Source organism: Nymphalis io, chromosome 8 (genome assembly GCF_905147045.1).
Source record: "Nymphalis io chromosome 8, ilAglIoxx1.1, whole genome shotgun sequence".
Taxonomy (NCBI): domain Eukaryota; kingdom Metazoa; phylum Arthropoda; class Insecta; order Lepidoptera; family Nymphalidae; genus Nymphalis; species Nymphalis io.
The window spans coordinates 8,255,040-8,270,836 of record NC_065895.1 but is presented as its reverse complement, the minus strand read 5'-3'; the positions used below and the strand labels follow the sequence as shown (position 1 = coordinate 8,270,836).

The 15,797-nt window shown below is 33.1% G+C and overlaps 3 protein-coding genes across 4 annotated transcripts in view; 2 read left to right on the top strand and 1 right to left on the bottom strand.

The window, feature by feature from the left end:
• LOC126770002 (glycolipid transfer protein) overlaps nt 1-2,513 on the top strand; it is a 45,446-nt gene extending 42,933 nt beyond the window's left edge. Inside the window, exon 6 of the mRNA XM_050489100.1 lies at nt 1,231-2,513. Within this exon, the coding sequence (XP_050345057.1) occupies nt 1,231-1,404 (174 nt within the window). The 3' untranslated portion in view covers nt 1,405-2,513. The remainder of the gene's footprint in view (nt 1-1,230) is intronic.
• A 3,438-nt stretch (nt 2,514-5,951) lies between these two features.
• LOC126770080 (39S ribosomal protein L16, mitochondrial) lies at nt 5,952-7,772 on the top strand. Its single transcript, XM_050489236.1, has 5 exons — nt 5,952-6,095; nt 6,181-6,258; nt 6,464-6,621; nt 7,181-7,423; nt 7,514-7,772. The coding sequence occupies exons 1-5, from the start codon at nt 6,065-6,067 to the stop codon at nt 7,727-7,729; spliced, it is 726 nt and encodes a 241-aa protein (XP_050345193.1). The 5' UTR covers nt 5,952-6,064; the 3' UTR covers nt 7,730-7,772.
• A 2,358-nt stretch (nt 7,773-10,130) lies between these two features.
• Nucleotides 10,131-15,797, bottom strand: part of LOC126769938 (transmembrane protein 132E) — a 73,440-nt gene continuing 67,773 nt past the window's right edge. Inside the window, exons 13-21 of one of the 2 annotated variants that reach the window (XM_050488954.1) lie at nt 15,730-15,770; nt 14,779-14,965; nt 14,324-14,633; nt 14,100-14,205; nt 13,791-13,909; nt 13,172-13,467; nt 13,009-13,098; nt 12,716-12,876; nt 10,131-12,204 (exon numbers count right to left, since the gene is read on the bottom strand). In XM_050488954.1, the coding sequence (XP_050344911.1) occupies nt 12,190-12,204; nt 12,716-12,876; nt 13,009-13,098; nt 13,172-13,467; nt 13,791-13,909; nt 14,100-14,205; nt 14,324-14,633; nt 14,779-14,965; nt 15,730-15,770 (1,325 nt within the window). In that variant the 3' untranslated portion in view covers nt 10,131-12,189. Of the gene's footprint in view, nt 12,205-12,715; nt 12,877-13,008; nt 13,099-13,171; nt 13,468-13,790; nt 13,910-14,099; nt 14,206-14,323; nt 14,634-14,778; nt 14,966-15,729; nt 15,771-15,797 lie in introns of those variants that run through there. The other variant, XM_050488955.1, reaches the window with a different exon arrangement.

The following is a 15,797-nucleotide window of genomic DNA, read 5'->3' as shown; positions in this document are numbered from 1 at the left end:
AGACTAACACGCCACCTATCAGACGTTCTTCCCGACATCGATTCGGGCGAGATTAGGATTGCTCTCGGGCAACTTGGAAACAACAAGGCTCCAGGAGATGACGGAATTACCTCAGAGCTTCTCAAAGCAGGAGGCACACCAGTTCTGAGAGAGCTGGCTAACATCTTTAATTCCGTCCTCCACAATGCTATAACAACGAAAACATGGAGCAGAAGTGTGGTGGTGCTGTTTTTCAAGAAGGGCGATAAAGCTCTTCTGAAAAACTACCGCCCCATTTCACTTTGAAGCCATGTTTACAAATTGTTTTCGAAGGTAATCACGAATCTTTTTTCCCGAAAATTCGATGACTTCCAACCCGTTTAACAGGCTAGGTTTCGAAAAGGCTTCAGTACCGTAGACCACATACACACACTAAAATCAGCATCTATGCCTAGCGTTTGTGGACTACGAAAAAGCCTTTGATACCATCGAGACCTGGGCTGTTCTGAAATCCATGCAGAGATGCCTAATTGACTGTCGGTATGTCCAGGTGGTGAAGTGTTTGTACGAAGCCGCAACCATGACCGTCCAAGTACAAGATCAGAGCACAAGATCAATCCAATTGCATCTCGGGGTAAGACAGGGAGATGTAATCTCACCGAAAATCTTTACCAATGCATTGGAGGACGTCTTCAAGACGCTCGATTGGAACGGACGCGGCATTAATATAAATGGCCAACACATTACACATCTGCGATTTGCCGACGACATCATCGTGGCAGAGACTCTGCAGGATTTGGAAGAGATGCTAAACAGCCTGAGCGATTCTTCAAGACAAGTAGGTCTCGGGATGAACATTGAAAAGACCAAAGTTATGGCAAACCGTCATGTATCTCCGAGACCAATGGTCGTAAATAGCTCTCCACTTGAAGTTGTGCAGGAATATATCTACCTGGGCCAAACTATACAACATGGCCGGCACAACTTTGAGAAGGAGGCTATATACGTTATTATATGCTTGGGCTGGGCGGCTTTCGGGAGGTTACGTCATATTTTTGAATCGTCGATCCCACAGTCGCTTAAGACCAGGGTCTATTTAAATTATTTAATTATATATATAATTTTTTATGTCTTGGAAATTATCTAAACTCAAAAATCACAAGGTAGCAAAACATCAATCGAAATGTCAATATAACTGAATATCTAATGAATAGCAACCAATATTCAAACATTAAACTTTTTGCATTTCAGCTCATCTGCAAAATGTCACCAACTCTCCCTCAAATCTTGAAATCATTTGAAGTTGAAAATGATGTTAGTGGTTTTGAGACGAGACTAACAACTTTCAATAAAACATTACACATAGTTAGATTGAAAATTGATGATTTCTTTAAAGATCAGAATATGTTTGTAGAATCAAAGTGACATTATTCTGTAATCAAATTTTATAGTACAATTTATTACAATGTTTAAATATGAACAATTATGTACAAAAAATAATGAGGCTAAGAAATTTTGGTAATTTTTTTTTGTTTTTTTTTTTTTCATTTTTACTAGTATATTTTAAACTTTTAACATAGGTTTTACCAAAGTTTTTTTTACAGTAGGTTTTATACTAATGGAAAATCAAGCCCATCAATATGTATTTACAATAAATATAATTATATATTTACAATATCACTTGTAGATATTGACAAATAATATAATTTAAGGTGTGACAAAATGTAAATAAATTTTAAGATTCGTAAGTAGCAGTAAAAGTAACTGGATGCAAAAATGTAAAAAATGTCTTGTATGTCCTAATTACAAACGAAAATATTGAAGCTATGACTACAACCCGAGGACTAAGTTAATAAGTTATAGTAGCATAAGTAAGTAGTCATTTATTAGCCAAGCTTATTGACCGATCGATGATAATTATTTAATTTATTAAAGCTAGTAAAATATTAACCATAATAATAATTGCAAATGAACAAATTAAAGCGGCTTATGCAAGTTGTCGAATTAAATAGAAATGCCTTAAAATATAAATATTACAACTACTTGGATAGTACTAAATTACTAATTTTTACACTTAACTTTTGTTTGTTTTTAATTTCTGACACCAAGTCAAAGACAATTTTGTATGATGTACAACATCAATAATATTAGTATGTGTGGAATGAAATGAAAAGTTATACATATTAAGAATACATAGTATTTTAATACTTAAAGTATTATTATTAACATTAAGTGAGAATTGGCAATAGATATATGTTGGTGCTCTAAAATTTATTTCACTCGAGTCCTGAACACCAGCTGTCCTAAGATAAATTATTATTTTATAATGGTGTTAGTAGTAAATCTAAGAATATGAAGTGCTTTTATTTCATTTAATAAATTCAATAATCAAATATTTTTATATCATCGTATAAAATGACCATATTTTTAAATTATAGAAAAAAAATCATGTCAAAAAATTATTGCGTATTCAATTTACACAGATAAAAGGTGTAGCCATGTATAAACATTATATTAATTTTACCAATGTGAAAAAGCTTTAATAAAAATCTTTAAAATGGTTTTATTGTTTTAATTTGAAATCGCTTTTTAATTATAATTATCTATACTAGAAACATAACCTGACGTCCTACGGACAAAATTAAGAGTATATCTTAATTAAATGCAAATTTTGAGATGATATACAAATAAAATATATTATAATAAAATCAAGATTGATCCAAGCGATACATCGTACTGTGCTGCTCCATCGTACCGCATATTCCACTTGTTATATTGTAATATCTCTAAAAAGTGATCCAAATCGCAAAGTATAAACGGTAATATTTATTAGCAGTGCTATCCGCTATTTATTTTGATACTAGTAAATATAAATGTGTAATAAGGATCACTATTTAAAAAAAATAGTTTTTTTATAATAATGCTCAAGGCATCAAAATCCTAAGTGTAGTTTTGAAGTTAATGGCAAACAAACGAACGCACGCGAAAAGTCACTTTTCTCCTAATAAAAAAAAAAAACAGATCATACATTAATTGACACTGATGTCTTTGGAGTGAGACAAATAGATTGTTTTTGCCACAGAAGACGCTTGCTTCAAAGCCAAGAAACTAAATACTGTTTCTACAATTATGATGCCCCACAGTCCAGCATGCAAAATAACTTCAATTGGAGTACTATGTAAATATGAATTAAATAAGAAAAAAGAGACAAGAGGCATTTGCATTAATACTGTTAACATCAAGAAACCTCCAAGTTCTGGAACCTGCAAATAAAAAAATAAAATAAAGTAAGGCAACACAACGCATACTACCTACTAAGAAAACGCTTTCGGAGTTAAAATATAATAAATTGGTTTAACCACTCTATTAATTTTTCATTTGCTCTTATAGAAAATATTCACCCATTTAGAATTTAATTTTTCATTAAATTAATTGTAATTTTTTTATAGATCTCGATCATAGATCATATTGCAGTCAAAATCATAATTTATCCCAGATATTAAAAAAAAATACAAGTAGGTACTCACTCTGCATGATAAATTTCCATAATGACCGAGGTAGAGCCGTATAATTTCTAATACAGTTACTAATATAAATACTGTAACTGATAAGTATTTTGAAAGATGTCCAAGCCTTTCAATCTAAAATTTAACGTAAATAATATGAACATTGTTTGTTTAATCTACATACGTTGTAGCAGTTGATAAAGACTTGAAAGATCTAGATAACATTTAGACGTGAAGGTTATTACTGAGTTGTACCGCCTGTGAAAATGTCATCATTTATGTATATCGTAGCGAAAAATATAATATTCACCAAAGTTTACGGTGTGTTTGTTAAAAACAAAAATCAACTGAATTTATGTTTTCAAAGAATTAAATCACTATTTTTTACACTTGACAAAAGTGAAAGTTTCTCACAAAATTTAACTCATAGAAACTTCATGAAAAAATATTTTTTGGCGAATCTCGGGCATTCAAAAACAGTTTATTAGAAAAATGTATTAGCCAAAACAGAATTTAAAATAAATGCTATAATTATTATTCAGGTAGTATGTATTATTTACTTTAAATATCTATGTTAATAAATATAAGTTATAGGTAATAGAAGCCGTAATAGCCCAGTGCATCATGCATCGGAGCAGCGTGGTGAAGTAAGCTCGAAACCTCCTCCTCCAAAAGAGCAGGCCTTAGCCCAGCAGTGAATTATTTAAAGGCTATTTCTTAAGACATATAAGAAACTGCTAGTTGCAACTTATAATTTTATCAAATAACTATTATTTTAAACATAAATAACCGCGATGTGGATAATACACGAAGGCCGAAGTTCCGATATTTGTAATGGACATAGCAATTTGTTTTAACGTGTTTTTTATTGGTCCAGTATGTAATCGAAATATTAACAAAAAAATAAAACTTTATTACCAAGGTACCGAAGAAAAAATAATCGTACAGAACATAAATATTTTATGTTACTTGTCCAGTTGATTTAACAATCACATCACAGTTCACAGCACAGAACACTTATTTCTAGCGGAGGTTCACAATCAAAATACAGGAAAACTCAGGATCAGGATTGCATTAAATTTTTTTTTTTTATATAGAATAGGAAGGTGGACGAGCATATGGGCCACCTGATGGTAAGTGGTCACCAAACGCCCTTAGACATTGGCATTGTAAGAAATGTCAACCATCGCTTATAGCCAATGCGCCACCAACCTTGGGAACTAAGATTTTATGTCCCTTGTGCCTGTAATTACACTGGCTCACTCACCCTTCAAACCGGAACACAACAATATCAAGTATTGCTGTTTTGCGGTAGAATATCTGATGAGTGGGTGGTACCTACCCAGACGAGCTTGCACAAAGCCCTACCACCAGTAAATTACTTTAGGTTTAAGGTATAATGTACTGCTACCTATTAAAATAGTTTGTACTTATTACTTCTGAAGTCAGTACTCACCTTCATATATAAGAAATAACCATTAATAATAACCCAAATAAAGTAAAGATATAAATTAATAAATAAACATTTTTGTAAACGTAACATAATTGCGTATTCCATTTAATATTTTGAAGTTAATAGGATTTATACACTTAAGTTTAATATTTGTATTCATTTTGTTGTCATAGCAATTTGTATTATCACATCGCTATTAAATGTCATCATTACAGTTTCAATATAACATTGAATATCACTCTAGTAAAATAGAGTTAACATTTTTAATTAAATTTATTCTGACATAAGCAGTCTAAAATTAATTTAAAAAAATATGGGTTATATTTAAAAAGACCGCGTCTTTTATAGATTACATAAGCACCACACTTATCGCCGCGTTCAAAGATTTTATTGCTATAATTGATGTAAAGACATCTTACTTAAAATACTATTTGTTTACAGAAGAATTATTTATATTAAGAATATAGTCTAGTGGTTAGAACTCGTGAATCTTAACTGGTGATCGTGGGATCAAACCTGGGCAAGCATCACTTAATTTTCATGTGCCTTATTTATGTTTATAATTCATCTCGTGCTTGACGGCGAAGAAAACATTGTGAGAAATCCTACATATGTCTAATTTCATTGAATTTCTGCCACATGTGTATTCCACCGACCCGCATTAAAGCAGCGTGGTGGAATAAGCTCCAAACCTTCTCTTCAAAACAAAAGAAGAGAACTTAACCCGGCAGTGGGACATTCACAGGCTGTTCACTTCACTTCTCTAGTTACTACTATGGTCTTAAACATATACATTTATAAATTAAAAATAGCTACTGTTCACACTTTGAAGAAGTTTTAAGCGAAGCCATTGAAATGGAAAGATATCTGAAAAGTTGTACCTATGTTGCATTGATTTTAATAGTCACTGTTTAGACATGTTTAATAAACAAAACTGAGCTAAGAACGTTAAACAACAAAAACGTTATTATTTTGTAATTGTAATTTATCCATTTTATTCTGTACCAGTTAGGTTGTTGTCATTTTGACAACTCCTACTCAATTAACATAACCAACAAATCTTTTATTATATTGGTGGATTATAAAAGATATTTTTTATATTAAAAATAATATTCACATTTCCAGAATGATGCCCAATACAATAAAATTGTGTTTAGGTATGCAATTTATACGTGGTATTTGTTAAATTTAAAATAATAATAATTTTATATTATTTATTTATTCCATATTTTTATTTTATAGGAATACTCCGGCCAGAGAAATTACAATTAACACTAACTTCGGGCATAAAGTACTTTGCACCACCAAAAAATTACGATGGTAATAAGTTATTAATGTTTTGACTATTTTCAGAAATATACAAATATATAAATGCTACAATATTATTTTTTAGCTTTGTGATTAAAATCCTATAGGCAGCAATATACTAATTATAGGTTTTTATATCAATAAACAAGTTATGCATTTTTCTGAAATCTGTTTGTTCTAAAGTTTAATATATTGAATTTAATTAATTTTAAAACAGATATTGTACTGCCTGAACGGCAGAGACTTAGAATATATGACAAAGTTCCACTGTATCCATCTAACTTGAAACCACCTAAAATGCAAAAACGTCTGCGGTATATGAGAGGACCAGAAACTTTGCATAACTCATTGCAACTTAAGCAGTATGGTGTAATGGTAAGTATGAAAGAAAAATATTTATTTTTGTTCTTTGTTCTGTATTCCAAAACTAATATTTAAATTTATTCATTTCTATTTCAGTTGATACATCTGATTAATGAATATGTTATTGTTTATTTCAACAGTTCAAACAAACATTGCCTATGTTTGTTACAAACAAACTGTAAATATTGATTGGTTAATTGAAATGAAGTCAAGAACTTATATTGAATTGAATAACTGACCAAAATTATATTTATATTGATAATTTGTTTTTTCATTTTGAAATATTTCTTTTTTTCACATTTAACATATTTTTCTTCAAAAGGCAATATAAATGCTAAATATTACTAAAAGTAAATATTTACTAAAAGTGATGAAAATATGAACATAGTCTGAACTTAATGTCTCTAGACCTCTTTAGTGTACTCTCTCTAACAAAAAGATAATGTTTGTCATTGTACCACGCTCCATATTTATATTTAATCTTTCCCTAGTCTAAAACACTCACACATGACTGTTAAAACAATAATAATACCAATTTGTGTTAAATAAATAAAATCAAGTATACTTGTAGGCCACGGGTGGAGGTAGAATGCGTCATGAACATTTTGAAATGGCACGTCTTCAAGTAGCAAGGAGGTTAGATATGAAGAGAATGTATGCTATATGGAGAGTAGACCCACCATGGCAACCAGTTACTAAAAAGGGCCAAGGTCAACGTATGGGTGGAGGAAAAGGTGCCATAGATCATTACGTCACTCCTATCAAAGCTGGGAGAATAATTTTTGAAATTGCTGGTAAATGTGAATATGCAGAGGTAAGGGTATTAGCAATAAACTGTTTTAATTAATTGTTCATCATGCATAGATTTATTTTTTAATGCTGATGCAATTTCTTATATTTTCAGGTACGTGATCTGTTAAGAATTGTGGCGGAGAGATTACCCTTTAAAGCTGTGCCAGTTTCTCAAGAAATTATGGAAAAAATGGAGGCAGACGAAAAGTGGAAGGAAGAAAACAACCAAAATAAATATACATTAAAATATATTATTCAAAATAACATGGGAGGATGTCATAGGTTTATCTCTAAGTATGATCACAAATGGTACGGCAAATATGTATAACTTAAATATTTAAATTTAATAAAATAAATAAGTAGATGTTTAATTTTATTGAGTAATTATTTTACCTTTAAATTAGTATGTTATATTTACTTTAATGTCAATTTTAATTTATTAAAATGATATGAAAGTACACAAGGTGTCAGAAATTTTGTTATTTCATCCATAAAATGTGTATATACATAATATTATATCCGCATATGCGAAGATAATAATAGAACCTAAGGTGTTATGTCCCTTTCGCCTACACAGGCAACAGTGAGTGAGCAAGTGTAATTACAGTAGCTTACTCATCTTCGAACCAGAATGTACCAATACTAATTATTTCCATGGGGTACCACCCAATAACGCAAATGAGCCTTCTAAAAGCCTACCATTTATTTATTTATTAAGTTTAAGCGATTTTTACACTGGTGGTAGGGCTTTGTGCAAGCTCGTCTGGGTAGGTACCACCCACTCATCAGATATTCTACCGCAAAACAGCAATACTTGATATTGTTGTGTTCCGGTTTGAAGGGTGAGTGAGCCAGTGTAATTACAGGCACAAGGGACATAAAATCTTAGTTCCCAAGGTTGGTGGCGCATTGGCTATAAGCGATGGTTGACATTTCTTACAATGCCAATGTCTAAGGGCGTTTGGTGACCACTTACCATCAGGTGGCCCATATGCTCGTCCACCTTCCTATTCTATAAAAAAAAAAAAGACATACTATTATAATACATTCATAGATTATGTAAAATCATATAAAATCAAACACTACATGCTAATTACTATTACTTGCTAGAAAAAGAAAAGTTAAAAAACAAGTTAAGTTTGTACATGCATACATTTTTGAAATTTAAATATGAAGCTAATAATAATAATAATGGCCTCCAGACCGATTTCGGCCACGGCGGCTAATCTTAAGAAAGATTAGCCAACTACGCAGGAGATATTATAGTGCACAAGTGTGTGCGCAAACACAGATGCACTCTCTATTCTTTCTTTTTTTTCTCTCATAATCCGATGGGACGGCAATCCGCCACGATCGGAAAGAGGACGCGCCTGAACGCAGGACCAACGGCTTTACGTGCTTTCCGAGGCACGGGAGTGAACACACTTCCAACTTCCAGACTCCGGGCTGCTACTAAGAATTTTATGACAGAAAAACCCAATAACTTTTTATTGGCCCGATCTGGGAATCGAACCCAGGACCTCCGAGTCTGCGGCCTTACATCAAGCCACTAGACCAACGAGGCATGAAGCTAATATCTATACATTAAATATTTTTTCATTAAAAATAATAAAAGTTAAAATAATATAAAACGTAAAACACAACATAAAGACTAAAATACAATCATATTTATGGATTTATGTTTATATCATTACCATCGGAAAAATACCAGCCTATCTTTCATAGGGGCCATAACATATTTTATGAGTTTTTGAACAGGTCTTTAATCGGTTTTATGTTACCTGGCCTAATACTTCAGCGTTATTGAAAAGATTACAAAAGTTTTCTACGCTCAGTGCGAATACCTTTGTTGTAATTCCACGGAGACAAAATAAAATCCAAACTTATATAAGTGTATCAAATGCCGTTAGGTTACATTAATGTCAGCCAATTGCCAACGCTCATAAGATGATGGTCATAAAGTGGTGATGGTGATATCGCTGTTATTTGTTGTATGGGATGGATGCTGTGGTTTCCTTTAACTGAGGGAGCAGATACACTTATAACTCGCATAATGTATTTAAAGCTTGTCATGTGTATTCCTTGTTGGACATCCTATTAAATTTAAAAAAAAAAAAAACTAAAAATAACTCGGATGATTGTCAAAAACCTTACTTACATTCCAATTATCCGGTCCTTTGCAACCGTCCTGGGATTTTCGTAATGAACTATCGGTGTGATTATCTTACAACATATTAATTATTAATTATCATAAAAGCTTGTTATTATAGTTAACTTGCTAATAACTTTTTATAATTTTGACATTTACTCTATACTTAGTAGTTACCTTTAACAATCAATTACAAATTAGCCATCTGAAAAATGAAAGATATTATATAAAAAAGAAACTAAGTGTCGGTGTGACTCTTGTGGAACAGCCGATGCAATCGGTACAAATGTTAAGCAAAATCCCTTAACCGTCAATAAATAGGATTGATAATATGAGCATATATAATAACTATGGCACCTATAATCCCTAAAATAAGAAGCTTTAGTAAAACTAAATATATATTTTATACTGTGTATGAATTTGGTGCTCTCCTAAATTGCATCTTGGTTTGATCGTTGATTCGTTATATTAATATCGTCGACTCACAATCAGCATATTTATTTCATGAATTTTTCTTGATGTATTTGGTGTGTGTGTGTGGATCAGGTATAGATAGCAATAAAAAATCAACATATTTAATAATGTTTTATTATATTTGACATCTTATGAAAGGATTTTCGTGACAAGCCTCAGTTTGCATACATGTATAAATTTTGTAGCATTTATTAATTATTATAAACTTCTCTTTTATATAATACGGCAAAACTCAACAAAAACAAAAGTTACAATAACGAATACTACAGCAGTAGAGTAGTATAGTTTCCTGTGACTCGTCTACAAAGTACAACCTAACGACGAAAGCCAAACAACATTCTAATTGTATGTAATCGAATATCAAGTTTTAAAATAGTTTGCTAGATCAAGCCCAACAGTTAATATTCAATATCCTGGAAACATATATTATATAGCGACATTAAATTCCACTGCCAAACTTACTTCCTAATAAATAATTACATTTGCCGATAGAACGTCTATTTAATAATATCCAGGGTCACAATTATACAATGACAAGATGAAAACATTTACTATTTTGTGTACATTATGTAACAGACACGAAATATTTCGTTATAATCGAGTGCAACTACTCTGTCGATAGTATGTCAAGCGACTCTACCACATTTATTAACTATATCCACCATTCCATCTCCACAAGTAACTATAAATTATATAACGTCATAACAATATTTACAAAGCCTAAAAAACTAACTTACAAGTAAATGCAATGTACATTTTTCAATAAATTAATAATAGTGTTTACATATTATTATATAATACAAGCGCTATATTTCATAATATGATATGGCTTTTTTATTTATTAAGATGACTGCAATAAATAAATCGTAGCAGTCAGATATCACATAATTATATTTGAATCTAAATATTACTGATTACAAACATTTTTTATTGAACGATATTGTATACTGAAACGTTTAAAGCTTTTTTTAACATTTCAGCAAACCTGAATTACCTATTAAATTAGGCCAAGTAGGTATTAAATATGTCTAAACTAAAGAATTTTAACAACAGTTTTAAATAGCGGTGGTATGTTACAAGGAACGTAAAGAAAAATAAATATATTCACAATATGTCATTATTTTAAACAGTATATATTTTTGAGCAAATAATTAGCCCTTTCTTTAAATTATTTGACTAGTTCTGCCTTATGCTATGTTGTTACTAAACTACCATTATTTCTAAACACTGGCATTTTATAGTCTTAAAACCTATCTTTTTGAATGGGACGAAAAGAGAAAATGAACTAATAACGTTTGGAGCTCATTGAGAAGGTTAAATTTTTCAAGAACATTATAAAATAGATACTAGTCCAAATTGTACATTTTGCTTGCGATACAGATATTGGCTAAGCTAAGACATATGTAAGTGAGGTAGCGTTTTTACTGTCTCTAGTGGAAAATATTTACATATCTAGAATAAAATATGCAAGGGTTATTAAGTTTTAATTGGAATAATAATATATTGAAGATTAAATAATCTTAAACTTATGTATAGGTAGGTATAATATAGCTCTGATAAATAGATTAGACCGTGAATAGAAGTAACTAAGAATATCAATTTACATATAAAATCAACGCGCGTAATTTATTATCTACAATATTATAATCATTGACATATGAGTATTAATTAACTACATGCACACGGTAATCATGGTTATTTGAATGTGTGCAACTTTGTAGATGACTAGAGTAAATACGTTTAACGCTAAATAAGTATAAAAGTTACATAATCATTGTTTATACTTCGTTTTCGATCACTGCAAGGATCCACTTTTGGACACATATTGTATGGAGGATAATACGTTGACTTTATTCGTACGATTCGCTCAAATGCTCTAACAAGAATTTCAATTGTCTTTTCATAAAAGTGTTTTTATGAGCAATCGAGTCGCATAGCATTTTAGTCGGTGCGACATTATTACCGTTATAAACGTTTTCGTAAATGTGCGCATCAAAATTTGTGTGCGATACGTTGTTAGGAGCGTCAACGGTACTATCCTCGAGCCCGGCTGCCCCGGCTGAGCCGGTGGGGGCATTGAATACGTCGATTGGAGGAGCTTTGATGATATGCTGATATTTAAACGTAGACAATATCTGCCGGATCTTTGCAATGATCTGCTCTACTCAGGCGTTTGATTCCTGCGAAAGATTTCAAAATAGACATAAGTCAGATTTTAAGCTGAACTTTTAAAACGTAGTGAGATTATGTTGTGAAAATCTATTCGATCTAAAAAAAACTAGTGAGAAAGATATGCTTGCTAGCTTTCTACTAGATGAAAAACATATAAATGGTGTTAAGTAAAATCGCGAAGTGAATTGTGTCTTTAGGCGTTGCGATTATAGACATGTTCGAGAAGTATAATAAGATGATTTATAGGTATACCTACCTATATACTACAATACTGCATGACTTTAGGTATATATTATATAATAATTGTATAAAACGTATTTATATAAAATACTATCCTAAATATAGTATTAAATGCATCAAAATTCAGGCTCTATCATTCATAAGAGAGTACATCGAACATCGAAATACGACAAAGGATATGATAAGTTCGCGCCGTGGTCGGTGCTCGAGCACGTATCGATGCAAGCGACACAGCAACGCTACGCTAGAAGCATGTGGGACGGTGGGTGGCATTTATACCTTGAGGTTGTGGAAATAGTGCATGATCTGATCGTAGTCCATGTGCAGGTCGTCTAGACCGAGGGACTCCACGGGAGCGTCGGCTCGCAGCTCGTCGTCTCCGCGAGAGTACATGGGGTTCCCCACTATAGTAGCGCGCTTCACTTCTGGGGAACTGCCACCTGGTTGATGATGATATTTTTTCATATCAATTATATGTCAAAATAATACTTAAATTGATTAAATATTTTTTGTTAAACAGTTCACTCATTTGATTAAGTAATAATAATAGCGTCATTGGTTTTTTTTTATACCTTTAGTCTGATTTGTAGGATCGACGAAGTCAGATTTAGCATTCGATTCCTTATTCTTTGACTTATGTCTCATTTGTACTTCCGGTAGGCCTGTAACATTATTTGTTTTATTTATCACACAAAAAAATTGATAAATTAAAAAAATAAAGTCAAAGATATTTACCGATTCCAGAGTCATGCATGTAGTCGGGGCTTTCGGGTTTTACAAAGGTACGTCGGGAATCATCCGTTCCTCTGTTGAGTCCCACGATCTCTCTATAATCTTTGTTTTCCATGATGAGTGGAGCGTCATTATCGAATTCGAAAAGCTTAGCGCAGTCGTCTTTGTTAGTAAGTTTTTCTACAGGATTATCGTCAAATTCGTTTCGCAATTGCAGGGGGTATGAGTCGCGTTTGTATTGATCTTTAATATCTCGGCTTGACATATACGGAGCATCCATTCTGTTTAAATCAATAATTCTGTAAAAAATTAAAATGAGTATATACTCAAAATCAAAATACTTGATCAACATAGAAGCATTACACTTACTTATTGATAGTCAAATTGGAAACTATCATACACTTTACATAACACTTGACACAAAATGGGAACACAGATTGGCTTAAAATAATGGGTAACGACAGAAGGTCTAGAATAATTGATAAGGATGGACCGACGCAAAACCTTACCTACTATCGTCTTAAACCACCGATTTCGGCTTTCTTGTGCTAATGAAACTTTAATTATATAAATCAGCGCTTACGCAGTTTATTTTTTAAAAGTATTCGTAACAATAAATTACCGGTCTGAGCGACGGCCATTTTCCGGAGAGCGTTTGGTATCATATTCGCGGTCGTGTTTCTTGTGGTGATTTCTGGAATGGCTTCGGCGAGTTGGTGGCATGACGGTATCTGGCAAAATCTGTAAAAGTAAAAAATTTTGAATCGTTGAATTTATTCAAACGACACATTATTATTGTAGGTTTTAGGACTGTATCACAATTTCAAAATATTAATGTAAATGTAACGCTACTACCGATTTAGATTGATTGAATTACTTAAAATTTGTACAATATTACAGTAAAGTATATAAAATTGAAGATAATATTTACTTTGTTGGAATTTCGGGGCGGTACTGGGACTTGAGGTTGTGGCGTTGAAGAGTTCCTGTGGGGTGGAACGGGGGGTCGGTAATCATCTTCGTTGCTCGTATCCATCCTGAATTCACAAATACTTAAATAAGACTAAAACACAATTAACACTAGTTCCATTAATATTTCAATGTTCGTATGGCTGTTGTGAAACATGCAACTAATGATGACAATGATAATCTTACTGCCAATGACCGTCTCCGGAGTTTTGACGATTGTGTCTGGATGGTTTCTTGCAGTACGTGGTCGAATCGATGACCCGGTCGCGTCTCTCGCTCTGCGATGGCAGCTCGATCGAATTTGGGTTGTCGAAACTTGTCACCATGACGTTTCCATTTTCACGAATCGCGTCGTCCGGATCTACGTAGTTGTAGTTAAGAGGGTTCGCCGTGATTCTCATCTCACGATTGTTGTTGCCCTTCTCGATGAGATGTGTCGAATTGCGATCAACGTTGGCGGGTTGACGGTTTCCATTTCTTTCGATAGTCGCACGACCTTTAATGGGAATCGATTAAATCTCCTAAATTATAGAACAAGAGAAAAAAACGAACACAGAGAAACAAAGTAAACTAATATATAAATTGGTGAATTGGAAATTGGTGTTTAGCTTTCAGGTTCAGGTCCTAATAATGGTGCGTACCGAGCCAAACCCAATCATGCGCGTTGGTAGTGGAGTCCCTCGCGGGCTTGTCCCTGGCGAGCGCGAGCGTCGTGAGCGGCGCCGCGCGCGCGCTCTCCGCGCACCCCGCGCCCCCCGCGCCCGCCGCGCCCTCCGCGCCCGCCGGCTTCAGCCGGTACGCGTACACCACGCACGACACCACGAACACCTGTGCAGCCACGAGATAAAATAGCTTTGTTAATATATGTATTTGCTTTACTTATATGCTTATCCAAACCACAAGGCCAACAACTTCTAGTATTTTTGATAAATTTATTTATTAAGAATTAAAACCTATTATAGAACCAAAAGCCGAGATGGCCCTGTGGTAAGAACGCGTGAATCTTAACCGATGATCGTGGGTTCAAACCCGGGCAAGCACCACTGAATTTTCATGTGCTTAATTTGTGATTATAATTCATCTCGTGCTTTACGGTGAAGGAAAACATCGTGAGGAAACCTGCATGTGTCTAATTTCACTGAAGTTCTGCCACATGTGAATTCTACCAACCCGCATTGGAGCAGCGTGGTGGAATAAGCTCCAAACCTTCTCCTCAAAAAGAGGAGAGGAGGCCTTTAGCCCAGCAGTGGGACATTCACAGGCTGTTACGGTTACGGTTACGGTATAGAACCAAACGATAGCGTCGGTTATAAGGATTAAATAAATAATATGAACAAAGCATGAAACTGAATAAATAAGCTCATGTTTAACGAATAAATGAAATTTCAATTAAAAAAATTGCAAACAGTGTTTTATCACAGTAACAGCCTGTTAATGTCCCTCTGCTGGGCTAAGGCCTCCTCTCCCTTTTGAGGAGAAGGTTTTTTATTAACAACAAAATAATCTAAAACGAATGATTTTGTAGTCGTTTTAGAACTTCTGTATTAACATAGTTACAAATTGATTTAGACAATTAATCCAAAAAAACTTACCACAATTGCAAAGCAGAATGCTCCCAGTAAAACGAACATGCCTGAAAATTAAATAACATCACATTAGA